This window comes from Emydura macquarii, unplaced genomic scaffold (genome assembly GCF_026122565.2).
Source record: "Emydura macquarii macquarii isolate MOO-44397 ecotype Brisbane River unplaced genomic scaffold, CSIRO-AGI_Emac_v2 contig_3451, whole genome shotgun sequence".
Taxonomy (NCBI): Eukaryota; Metazoa; Chordata; order Testudines; family Chelidae; genus Emydura; species Emydura macquarii.
In genome coordinates, this window is record NW_027133588.1 from 695,599 (window position 1) to 707,230 (window position 11,632).

General features: G+C 55.7%; 1 protein-coding gene across 4 annotated transcripts in view; it reads right to left on the bottom strand.

Annotated features, from left to right (window-relative positions):
• Nucleotides 1-10,028, bottom strand: part of ULK3 (unc-51 like kinase 3) — a 28,294-nt gene extending 18,266 nt beyond the window's left edge. For all 4 annotated transcript variants that reach the window (XM_067534633.1, XM_067534631.1, XM_067534632.1 and 1 more), the window contains exons 1-11: nt 9,900-10,028; nt 7,981-8,121; nt 7,439-7,559; nt 6,950-7,054; nt 6,198-6,341; nt 5,316-5,398; nt 2,882-3,037; nt 2,555-2,660; nt 1,934-1,974; nt 1,220-1,322; nt 829-893 (exon numbers count right to left, since the gene is read on the bottom strand). In XM_067534633.1, the coding sequence (XP_067390734.1) occupies nt 829-893; nt 1,220-1,322; nt 1,934-1,974; nt 2,555-2,660; nt 2,882-3,037; nt 5,316-5,398; nt 6,198-6,341; nt 6,950-7,054; nt 7,439-7,559; nt 7,981-8,121; nt 9,900-10,001 (1,167 nt within the window). In that variant the 5' untranslated portion in view covers nt 10,002-10,028. The remainder of the gene's footprint in view (nt 1-828; nt 894-1,219; nt 1,323-1,933; nt 1,975-2,554; nt 2,661-2,881; nt 3,038-5,315; nt 5,399-6,197; nt 6,342-6,949; nt 7,055-7,438; nt 7,560-7,980; nt 8,122-9,899) is intronic.
• Nucleotides 10,029-11,632: the final 1,604 nt, after the last annotated feature.

Genomic DNA, 11,632 nt, shown 5'->3' on the forward strand with positions numbered 1-11,632 from the left:
TGCCTCTGATTCACTAGGTTACCCTGGGCAAGTTTTCACCACCCTGTGTCTTAGTTTCTCCATCTGTAAATACAGACACTTTGTCAAATGCGGCATACATTATTTTACTCAAATCCTTAAAGAATCCATCTAAGGCCCTCACTGATTTGGGATCTCAGTCCCCACTAATTCCTTCCAAGCGGTGACCTTCTTGCCCAAGATGGTTTCGAGCTTTGCCCCTATCCGTGTAGAGATCTTAACTCTGTCTCTAGCCTCCCCAGCTGCCAATGTATCAAGTGGTTAAGGAGGGACAGCAATTATCCTGGCACTGTGCTGCTTTCCAGAGCAACAATCTCCATCCCTTAACCCAGTGGTTCCCAGCCTGTGGCCTGCGGGGTCTTTCAGAGTAGCTCGCGGCTCCCCTCCCGCAGGCTGCAGAAGGGAGTACCCAGGTGGAAAGCATTGCCGGTGCAGGCTCCTAGCTGCAGCCAAGGGGACAGGAGATCAGCGCTCTCCTCCCGCTGGCTGTAGCAGGTAGCATGGCAAAGTGCTCTGCCTGGGTCCCTGGGTCTCTGCTGAAGCCAGAGGGAGGGGAGCACTGATCTCCTGTCCCCCTGGCTGCAGAAGGGAGCCAGTGCCTAGGGACCCAGGTGGAGTGCACAGTTTCCCTGCTGCAGCCAGGGGGACAGGAAATCCTCCTCGCTGAACTCCTTCCCTCTGGCTGCAGTGGTGGGGGGAACGGGGAGGGCGGCTGGTGGAGACCGGTGGCCCTTCAGGGTTGTAAAAATTATATTTTTGGCCCTCGAGTCAAAAAGGTTGGGAACCACTGCCTTAACCCCTGGGACTCACCTTAGCGATGGCTGCAGACGCCAACTCCAGCGCGGCATACAGGCGGGGCTTGTCCCTGGACATCTCTGTAACGAGATGTTCCAAGAAAGGGTGAGGCCCCAGAGAAGCACAGGCCCCAAGGGCTGGCAGAGGAAATACCCGGCCAAGGGTGGGAAACTAGGATTTACTACTATTACCAGGGGGAACTGAGCAGCCCTCTCTCCTATGTGCTCCAGGCTTCCCTGCAAGCCCCACCCTCCCAGCTGGAGTCAGCATTCTCTCCCCCTTTTAAGCCCCACCCCATGCGCTCAGGTCACATGGCACAACCTAGCCAGGATTCCAAGCCAAGTCCAGCTGTTTTGGGCCCATCCCTGGGGGGTGGAAGGAAGGTTTTGCCCATCCAAGGCGTTACCTTTGAGGATGCCCCTGGCGGGGCTGCCCTGCTGCAGGAGGGTTTTATTGTTGGACGTCACCAGTGTCTTTAGCTCCTCTGCGCGGGAGATGTATTGACCCACCTAAGGAGAGGAGAAGGAAGGCGCTCACCAAGTCTTCGAGGTGCCCTGGCTGGTTCCAAGGGCTTGGCACCGACAGCTGGGAGCTCTGGGTCTCACAGGAAGGGGGGTGGAGGAGAATGGAGGCAACAGGAGACCCCAGACACAGGATCCCCCAAATGTGCCCACAGATAAGGCTGGGCCCACCGCGCTGTTGGCCAATCCTCACGTCTCACGCTCACATAATTCCCAATCATCCAGCCCGGCCAACTCTCCCCATCCATCCCTGGATGCTCCCTCTAACCTTTATACTAGCTCTCAGCCTTCTGCTGCCTGAACTCCCATCTCACCTACCACCCGGCCCGTCTCACCCATCCAGCCTGGCAGATCTAACTCGCCAAGGGAATTATTCAGCCCTCATCGCCAGGGGATCTGAGCATCTCACAATCTTTAGTGTATTTATCCTCACACACCTGTGGGAGGGAGGGCAGTGCTCTTGTCCCCACTCTGCAGCAAAGAGCAGCTCAGTGACTTGTCCAAGGTCAGACAGAGGGACTCGAACCCTGGTCTCCCAAGTCATTGGCTAGCACCCTAACCATTAAACCAACTCTGCCGTAGCATGGTCTGTCACTGACCTTTGACCTGATTGCTTCCTTCCTGCGAGCATCAGTTTCATCTGCAGAAGATAAGATGGGGGAGGAGTTCACACCGACCGCGCCAACCCCAGCCTAGAGATCAGAGTCTCCCCAAGGTCTATTGACCCTCAGAACATGAACCGCTCCTCCATGCAGAACACGTAGGAGTCAGAGAGCCCAGCCAACACCCTGGCCTTTTCTGGCCTGCAGGGAGCTCCCTTAGTTAAGGTGATTTCCAGGCCAGGATTGTGTGTTGGGGGCGGGATCCACACACTAATTACTCCCATCTGCTTCCAGCTCCCTCCCCAACCTCCCAAATAAGAGTTTTAGCAACCCTCAGATCCCCACGCTTCCCTTGGGAAACCATCCCAGGCCGGCGGGCCTGTCCCAACCAGAGCGGGAGCAGGAAGAGGGGGCGATGATAAAGGCCCCAGAGGAGAAGGGATTCAAGTGGGGAAATCAGCTTTACAGTGAAGCTAGTTGCACTGGTGACAACATCCAACAGGCGAGCCCCTGTCGCCAGCGACTGCTGTGGGCTGCGTCCCCACGGGGCCCTGTATCGTTCCGATCAGCCACGGGGAACAAGAGGCAGAAGGGAGAGAAACTGGTTGAGTCACTCACAGTGCAGGGCAGGGACAAAATACTCCAGGGCCTTGCAGTAGAGGGAGAGCGCAGCCGAGGGGTCTCCCTGCTGATCCTTCTTCACAGCTTCCACTACCAGGGCGGTCTGGCACAGAGAAGAAGGCAGCGGAGGGGGTTAGAGAGGAGGGCAAGGCACGGATCTGTACAGCATCCGTAGAGAGATCAGGTTCCGCTCTGGTATACACCAGATCTACTGCCCTGCGGCCTCCCCTCTCAGCGGTGCCCCGTGTCAGTGCCTACCAGATCCAGCGGGGTTCCCCTCAGAGCGGGGCTCCCGAGGGGTCTCTCAGCGTCAATCAGACTCACCGCTTTGCTCACGCTCTCCGCGCTGGGCATGTGCTCCATGTCTACGAAGGGGTGGGCGAAGAACTCCTCAAAAGGGATGCGCTGCAGAGGGTCCCTCTCCAGGAGGCGCTGCAGGAGATCCCGGCACTCCTGGGAAAGCCGGGGCCGGCTGGGCAGCTGGGGGTCAGAGCCAGACAACAGGCAGCTGTACACGGCCAGCTTCAGGGAGCCAGGGTCACTCTGCAGACCCCGCTGCGCTTGTACAGTGGGGACTGGAGGCCCTCTAGATCTCCCAGCCACTCCTCCCCTGCCTACCCCGCCGATCACTTCACATGCCTGGACGCGGCTCTCCAAGGTTACCAGTGTCTCGGACATCAGAGGCAGGGCACAGATTGGGGCATGACAACTCTGCAATGCACAAGCTGTGGCAGTGCCTGGGTCCCCAAAGCCCAGGTCTAAGGGTGGCCCCCCTGCTCTCCGGCAGGGCCTCTGGAGCCATCAACAATTGAGGGGGTGACAAGGGACACTCCTGCCCTCCAACCGCAGGGGCGCAGCTGGCTGGCTGAATGGCACCGCCAGCCTGGGGCCAAGCAGCGGCGCACTGTGTCCTGTTGGGCTGGCCCCAGTGACCGTACAGCCCCTCTATGGCCTTTTAGTTATACAGACGTGGTGCTGCTTCAGCTCAAGCCTGCCTGGTGTTCCAGGGGAGTCCAAGCAGAATACACCTGCTGTGGGGCTAAGCTGGCCCGGTGCCATCCCGAGTCTAGCTGCTGAAGGACTGGGCAGGAAGAAGTATGTGAAATTATCATCACCCCTCATTAAATATACAGGACAGAAGCTCTCAGATTAGTGGGAGCCGCAGGAAGATGAGACGATATTGTCTCCATGCTGACGTGGCTGGCTACCATGATCACAGCCATGTGCACCGCCTGTAGGATCCATTTACCTCCCGTGGGGACCTCTGCTCTGCCTGTAACAGATCTGTTCTCTCCGATAAAGCCCTTGGGTTGCCCTCTGGCAGAGCCAGTCAGGTCTCTCTACCCGCAGGGTCACAGGCTGAGGACAGGAGTTAGACCGTCTGTTTTTTAAACAGGTGATCTCTTTGAGCAGCAAAGAAAGGGTAGGCAGGGCCATCACGATGTGTGTGCAACTGATCACACCAGGCTCAGGCCAGGGCATTCAGCCTGCTCAAACTCCAAGACAGAGGTGAACACCGCATGGTCTGACTGAGGCAGCAGCCTGCGAGATCTCTCTCTGAAAGCGACACTCACCGTTGTCAACTCTCACGATATTTGGGTTTTTTCATAAAGCCCCAGCTCCTGGAGCTGGATGATTATGGGAGAATCTCAGCTTTCATTTTATTAAAAAAAAAAAAAAATCTAGTCCTTTGGTGGTGGAGGAAAAAAAGCTTGAAACAACAGTCCCTTAACACAGTCACCAACACCAGAGGAGAAACAAAAAGAACACAGCATTTATTGTTTTTAAAAATCTCTTGATTTTTCAAGCCAATCTCACTATTTCTCGGGTCCTGACGTGTGATTTCTGAACACTCGGAGTTGGTGGAACTTGACGCTGTCAAGCCAAAAATGTGCAGTTTGTTCAAATTGCCTGATCTGGGTTACACGCAACACCCAAGAATATTCAAACAGAGGATTTTGTCACTCCTCACTTGCCCTGATTGTGCTGCCTTTGACCTTTCCCTCTGCTCAGCCAATGCAAGGAGATCAGTTGCTTCCACTTTTGTTTAGAGTCAGCTTCAGTTTTGTTCCTAATCAGTTTCACTTTCAGGTTCCCAGACACTGTGAACCTGGCCTTGCAAATCCCCCCCAGGAATGATTGCTGGTTTTTAAAACTCTCTTTCCCTTGGAATTATTTTTTAACTTAATGGAAATATTTCTACTGCTCTTAGATTTGGTAGAAAATTTTCAGGGTTTAAAAAAAACAAAACAAAAAAAAACCCTCACAAAATCTGACCAAATTTGACCCAACAGTATCCCTTTCTGGTCATTGCATTCCCTGTATCAATTGTTTCTGAGGTTTTCCCATGTGTCTGGGACATCTCTTCAGCATCATCTCCACCCAGTGTCTCCCACTTCTAGAGTCTTATGTGACTGGTTTGCTCTTCTCCTTCACCTGCCCCCTTTCCACCCCAAAGTCCTCCCTCTCTGTCTCAGGATTGGAACGCAGGCCAAGATCTTAGAGCCACGGAGCAGCAACCTACGGAGCAAATCCAGATCAGCAAGGGTTGTGCATAGCCCAGGGTGGACACACTTGCCTTCTGTGCCAGCTCCTCAGTGAAAACAGAGTTGGCTTTGCCGACCCTGATTGGGTCAGATATGTTAGAATAGTCACTGCTGCAGGTGCTGAATCAGTGGTTCCTGTGTGCCAGTTTTACCTATGCAAGTTGAGATATCACCAGCCCCCACTCCCGACAAATCCTGGCTGCCACTGTTACCTCGATCACCCGGTTGCTGCGGATTTTCTCCTCCAGCTCAACAAATGATTTGGAGAAAAAAGGCGGCCTCCCAAACAGCGCCTCTGGGGAGGTGGAAAGAAACACCATGGGTTAGTCATGAGAGAAGTGGCTGCTGCCTTATTCAGAGAGACAGAGCACATATAGCTCCGACTTGTGATCATCTTACGAAAGGGATGGGGAGAGGAGGAAATCACTGCAAGTTCTGAAGATCCCAAAGGCTGTTTCTCATGGTAAAAATTGGAGGAGATCTCACAATGACCATCTGGTTAAGGCACGAGACTGGTCTCAAGAGACCTAGCTTGAGTTCCTGGTTCTACCACAGACTCCCTCCTGTGTGAGCTTGGGCAAGTTATTTAGGCCAGATCCTCTAAGGTCTTTGTATCTCTTAGGTTCCTAACGTCCATTGAAATCAATGAAAACCTCCAAGGATCTGGGCCTTTGTCTGTGTCTCAGCTCCCTGTGTGTAGTACAGGAGTAATCGTACTTCCCTATCTCCCAGGGGCAAAATTCGTAAGTGTTTGTGAGACAAACACTCGCTCAGTTGAGGGGACCATAGAAACAGCTAAATAAAGAGTGACCCCAAATCAAGGACAAGACGTCTGTTTGAGTGAGATTTTCAACTCAGTCCCACTGACCCAAGAGATCCAGACCTTAGGGAGATTATCCAGACTGAAACTTCAGATCTCCTGGGGTTTGCCCAGCACTGAGTACAGGGTATGTAATGGCAACGCTAGGAGATCCATGGCTCCTCCAGGTGCTGCTGTAACATACAGGCACCCAGATGGCAACAGCTGAAGTATCTCACCTCTGCAAACAGACTGACTCCTTCACCACCACCCCCCTCGAGGCAGGGGGACCCACCGTAAAGAATGACCCCCATGGACCACAGGTCCACACGGGCATCATACTGCCGGCGGCACACCATCTCGGGAGCCATGTAGAGGGGGGATCCCCGGAGCACGTGCTTCTCGTCCCATGGAGACATGTACTGAGCAAACCCAAAATCTGCAGCGAGCAGAAAGAACAGAGAGGGGGACAGCCAAGGAGACACAAGAGGCCACATTAGAACAAGCTCACTAGGGACAAGATGGCTGGCTCAAGGGATTGGTAATGGGATATGGAGCCTTTCACCCAGTTCAAATCCAGCCCAGGCCCAGAGTGGCTGAAGTTATTACCACCCAGTGGCCTGTGTGGAACGAGTTGGCAGGTCTCAGTCCAGTGACGCAGGACAGTCACCACTGGGCACCTTACTGCTGAAGATTTCAAGGGCCGGATGGTGCGTGAGGAAGCCAACACGCTGCCACCCATACTTTGTGGACAGTGGTCTCGGCAGAACCCACAAAGGGGTTTTTCCTTTATCGGAGCAGGAAGCCGAGGGCTCTGCCACATTCCCCAGGGAGACCCAGAGACCGCCCTTCCCCTTAAATCCACCCACCCCATCCTCAAGGCTCCATGACAGCCATCAGCTAAGATGGCGCCAGACTCCATCAGCTGGAGAGTGACAGGAGGCAGGTCCCTTTTCCCCACTCCTCCCCGCCATTCCAGGGAGCGAGGTCTGGGACACTGACGCAAACCCAGCTGCCCCCCCTCCCGGCCTCTGCCTACACGCTGACCTGCCAGCTTGAGATGAGGATTCTCCAGGGAGCTGAGGAGAATATTCTGAGGTTTCAGGTCCAGGTGGGAGATATTCCGGTCATGAAGGAACTTCAGGGCACATGCTGGTTGGACAAACAGACCCAGTCTGAGATGGGCGGGACATCGGGGCATCATCTCCAGGCCGATCTGCTGCTCTCCCCCTACCTCCAAGACTCCACTTCCTTCAACAGCACCACCCGAGCAGCCACTCCCGCTCCTACTTACCCTGCTTGCCCTCCCCCACCCTGAACCAAACGCTCCTCACTTCCCTGGTGTATGAAGGACCCCAGGGCATTGGTCACAAGAGTAGGGGCGCTCGCTCGGGAGCCCTGCCCAAATTCCAGCTGGGGCAATTCTAATCAGTTCCAAAAAAAAAGCTGCTGCACTTAGGAAGCGGTGAAAGTAGCATGCAATTACCCGCCAAGCACTAGGGCTGGTGGGAGGGGAGAGGTCAGGGGTCCCCTCACCAAGCTGCTGCAGAAAGAGCCGCGCCACTTTCTCTGGGAGTATCTTCCGCGTCCGGATGAAATGGGACAGATCCCCCCCAGCGCAGAACTCCATGATCAGGTAAATGTTGTCACTGTCCCACTGCAAGACACAGGGAGTCCATCACCCTGGGGTCTCTTGCACCCAAACGTGACACAACAGGGGAAAACTGACCTGTAACTCCTAGGTGGGGGAGCCAGACATTGACTTGCCTGACGCCTGCTTCTCCACAGCTGCAGGCCTGGCTTACACCCCATGGAAGCCAGTGGGGTTGCATTGGGCTGAATATGTGGCCCAACCACAAGCATTGCCCAGGTGCCTCCTGCCAACCAGTCCAAGGAGGCGGAAAGGCAGCTGGCTGCAGAGGCCCCTTGCTCCAACACTTCAGTCACACCCCCACCCAATAAACCTCCGAGCTAGCCCTCCGAGCCCTCAGAAGGCTGGAGAGACCCGCTAGCCAGCCCTCCGCAACCCCTGCCCTTCCTACGAAACCCCAGCCAGCCCTGGCACTGCTGCTCTTCACCTGGAAGTCCTTCAGCTCCACAATGTGCGGGTGGCGGATAGTCTTCAGGATCTCTATCTCCGTTAGCAAGTTCTCCACCGATGCCCGGTTCAGGGTCTTCTTGTTCACGCACTTGATGGCCACCACTTCCCGGGTGTTCTTCTGGAAAGGGAATAGAAACCAGGCAGGTCTAGTTGGGATCAACATCCAGAAACTTCCCACAGGGTCTTGAGATACAGAGAACATTCATCCAGATACCGCTAGCAAACACCTGCCTTGGACTAGTGCCCTGAATGATCTCAGCCTTGACCCCAGGCCGTTGTTGGGTGGGAGGCTGGTTTCACTATATAACTGCCCCATGCAGTGACGGACTGGGACTAAAAATCGGCCCTGGCATTTAAAGCATACTGGCCAGGGCGCTGCTGGGCCCACATGATGGGAGAGGGGTGGGGGGAAGGGGCAGGGCCGGGGGAGGGAGCGGCTCCCACACTCCGCCAGGCCCAGCTGGAGGGCCTGATGAAAGGCTCCCGTGGCGGGCTGACCGGCCCACCAGCCCTTGAGTGCTTTGCCAGAACTGCCAGATGGCCAGTCCACCCGTGGCCCCATGGCAATAACAGCATCCACGCCTCTGGGGCACTCGGTCTGGGCCCCCAAGGATCCTCTCATACACTAGGCATGTGCAATGGTGGTATTCTTTGAGGATGGATGGTCCAGTGGTCTGGGCATTAGCTGGAGACCAGGGTTCAAATCCCCGTTCCACCACAGGCTTCCTGCATGACCTGGGGTAAGTCACTCAGGGTACATCAACACCGCATTGAAGACCCAGCTTGTGGGCTCGGTGTTTTCAAGCCCACACTTGAGCATCCACACTGCCCTGTAAACCTAGGTTTACAATCACTGCACCCGGGTCTCACAGCCACACTAAGATGTCCGCCATGCTGCACGACACAGACCTTCTGATTCAGGTCTGCAGCTTGAGCTGTGCCCAGAATGACATGGCTTGGACCTGAGTCACAGTGGGACTCACGGGCTCTGACCCACCGCCCTAGCAGGAGGTTGGACCCGGGCTCTGAGCACCTGCTGACTTGAGTCCGACTGATGCGTGTGGGGCTTGGGCTCAAGCCTGAGGCAGAGCCCAAGATTAATGTGCAGTGTAGACATAACCTTAGTGGCCCCATCTGTACAATTGGCATAATAGCACTGCCCTACCCCACAGGGGTACATTGAGTAAATACACCAGAGAGCGCTCAGATACTGTGGAAATGGGGGCCCATTCCTATCAAAGCGATTCAGTCCCACATCGGTCATCCATACCTCCTGAGTCAATCATACCACATGACACCTGCATAACCCAAAGGAGCCCCCCCCGGCTCAACCATCCCGCAGCAACCACTAATGGTGCAGTGCTGGGGGGGGAGAGGCAGGGAGGGATGGTGGAGAAGAGGCAGGGTTCAAGACACTGCCTGGCCGAGAAAAACAGCCTCCAAGAATGGGGCATGAGGGGGCTCTTGACCCCAACTGGAAACAAGCGGGGGGGGCAAAATGGAAACCCCTCCCCCCAGGGTAACAGGAGCGTGAGACACGCCCGGCTGGCGTCCCCTTAAGGGCAGCGAGAGGGTGCTTGGCATCACCCAGAATAACCTGTCCCGCCATCGCCCCGGCCAGACAAAGGGCAACGCGGACGATAAGGACACGCAGGGGAGCATCGCCGTACCCACTTCACAGATGGGGAGACTGAGGCGTGGGGAGGCGGCCCTGCCCCAGCGATGGGACAGCGCCCCCGGGCCCTGCCAGGGGAGGAGCTGGGCCCGAGGCCCACCCCTCGCTCAGCCCCCCGGGGAGACAGCCGCACCCTCTGCACGGGGCCTATTTAAAGCCCCCCCGCCCCATATCCTCCCGCCCAGCGCCCCCCCGGCAGGCGGTGCCCGCAGCCCCCTGACCTTCCTGTAGGCTTTGTAAACAGTGGCGTAGGTGCCGCTGCCCAGCCGCTCGGTCAGGAGGAACTCCGCCAGGCGGGGCGGGGCCCAGCCAGCCCCAGCCATCCCGGCCCCGATCCGGCCCCGGGCCCCTCCCGGCGGGACTGGACTGGAGTGGAGCGCAGCGCGCACCGCCCGGGCGCTCAGCTGTTCCAGGCCATGCACCAGCCCACTCACTTCCGGGTTCTCTTAAAGGGACCCGCCGCCGCGGAAGAGAGCCAGGCTGCCCGGGAGCCCTCCGCTCCGCCCCGCTCCCAGCGCCGCCGGCAGGGGCTGCCAGGGGACACGGGACCCCTCCCCAATGAGCAGGGGCCCTGCAGCGCCCTCTGGCGCTGGCCTGAAATCGCCCCGCTGGCAGGTGGGACTAGCCCCCCAGCCATCCTCACAGGCCTGGGGTCAGGCCCCCGGCACGGGGCAGCTTGCAGGAGCAGGCACGGTAGGCCCAATTTACGCACGTGCTGGGCATCTTTACTCCTGCCTTGAAGTCAGTGGGGTGGAAGGTTTATGTGTAACCTGCATCAGTGTCGGCAGGTGTGAGTGAGGCTGACTGGACAAAGGGCTGGCCCTGCCCACTGTGAGGTGGACAGGAGAAGGACCTCTCTGGGTCATCGCTTGCCGTTACAGTGAGTTTAGGTGTTATTTGTAACAGCAGCAGGTAGAACATCCACAGACAGGTGGTGTTTACACTGGCAGTGTCCCTTTAAGAGTTTTAAATGGACTGATACAGATTCAGAAACCTGACCTTGATGTAGTTAAATATGTTAGATGCCAACCTGGGGCCCTACGTGCATGGTTCATCTTTGTAAAAAAAAATCATGAATTTTTCAATCACAGTCCCATTTCTATGTCTACAGTATCTTGTAAACACCACATCACCAGCCTCTTTCCTAAAGCCCCACATCCACACCCTAGATCTAAAACTAACACGTGTCCTTAGATTAGAGCGAGAGGAAGTGTGTCTTTGGGAGTGTACTGGGAGCAGGCAGCGACGGGGCCTTAGGCAACAAGGAGGGACTCTGCTGAAATATTTTTGCGATATTAACTAACCAGTATTTCCCCCATTGTTGCTTTAGTGCTTGCCCAGCTCTCATCACCCCCACTAACTGCAAATTACCATTGCTAGTGACCGTACTAGCAAGTGGTAAGATTATTCATGTCCAACTCATTTAAAAGCCAGGAAGTGTCAGCTTACTCGAGTTAGACTAACACAACACCCAAGACATAGCACTGCAATGAACCAGGTGGGGCTGTGGTGCATGAAAGCAATCAGAGCTGGTACCCTTGGCAAAGACGGCATAAAATGCATTGAGCCACGGTATTTGCTCCTTTCTCTCAGCACCCACCTGAGCCTCTGTGCTGTCAGCCTTTCCTTCAAAGAGGTGCCATCTTTTCTACTCAGTAATATGGGGGCAGGGAAGCACCTTCCAATCTCACACATGCCCCACATACTTTGCAACCATGCTTCAAAGGAGTTTTAAGGATTGTGGAGCATCTCTGAGCTTCAAGGACATCCACGGCTCACAACTGAGCTGAGACAGACATAAGCTTGAGACCCACTCTTCTGGAGTGGTCTTTTGGCAAATGATCAGAAGGATCCCAGGACATGGCAGCCATGCCTCTGTAAGGAACAACACCTCAAGCTGTCTGACCTCTGTTCACTCTTACTTCCTCTTGAAGGCATGAGGACTGCAGCATGA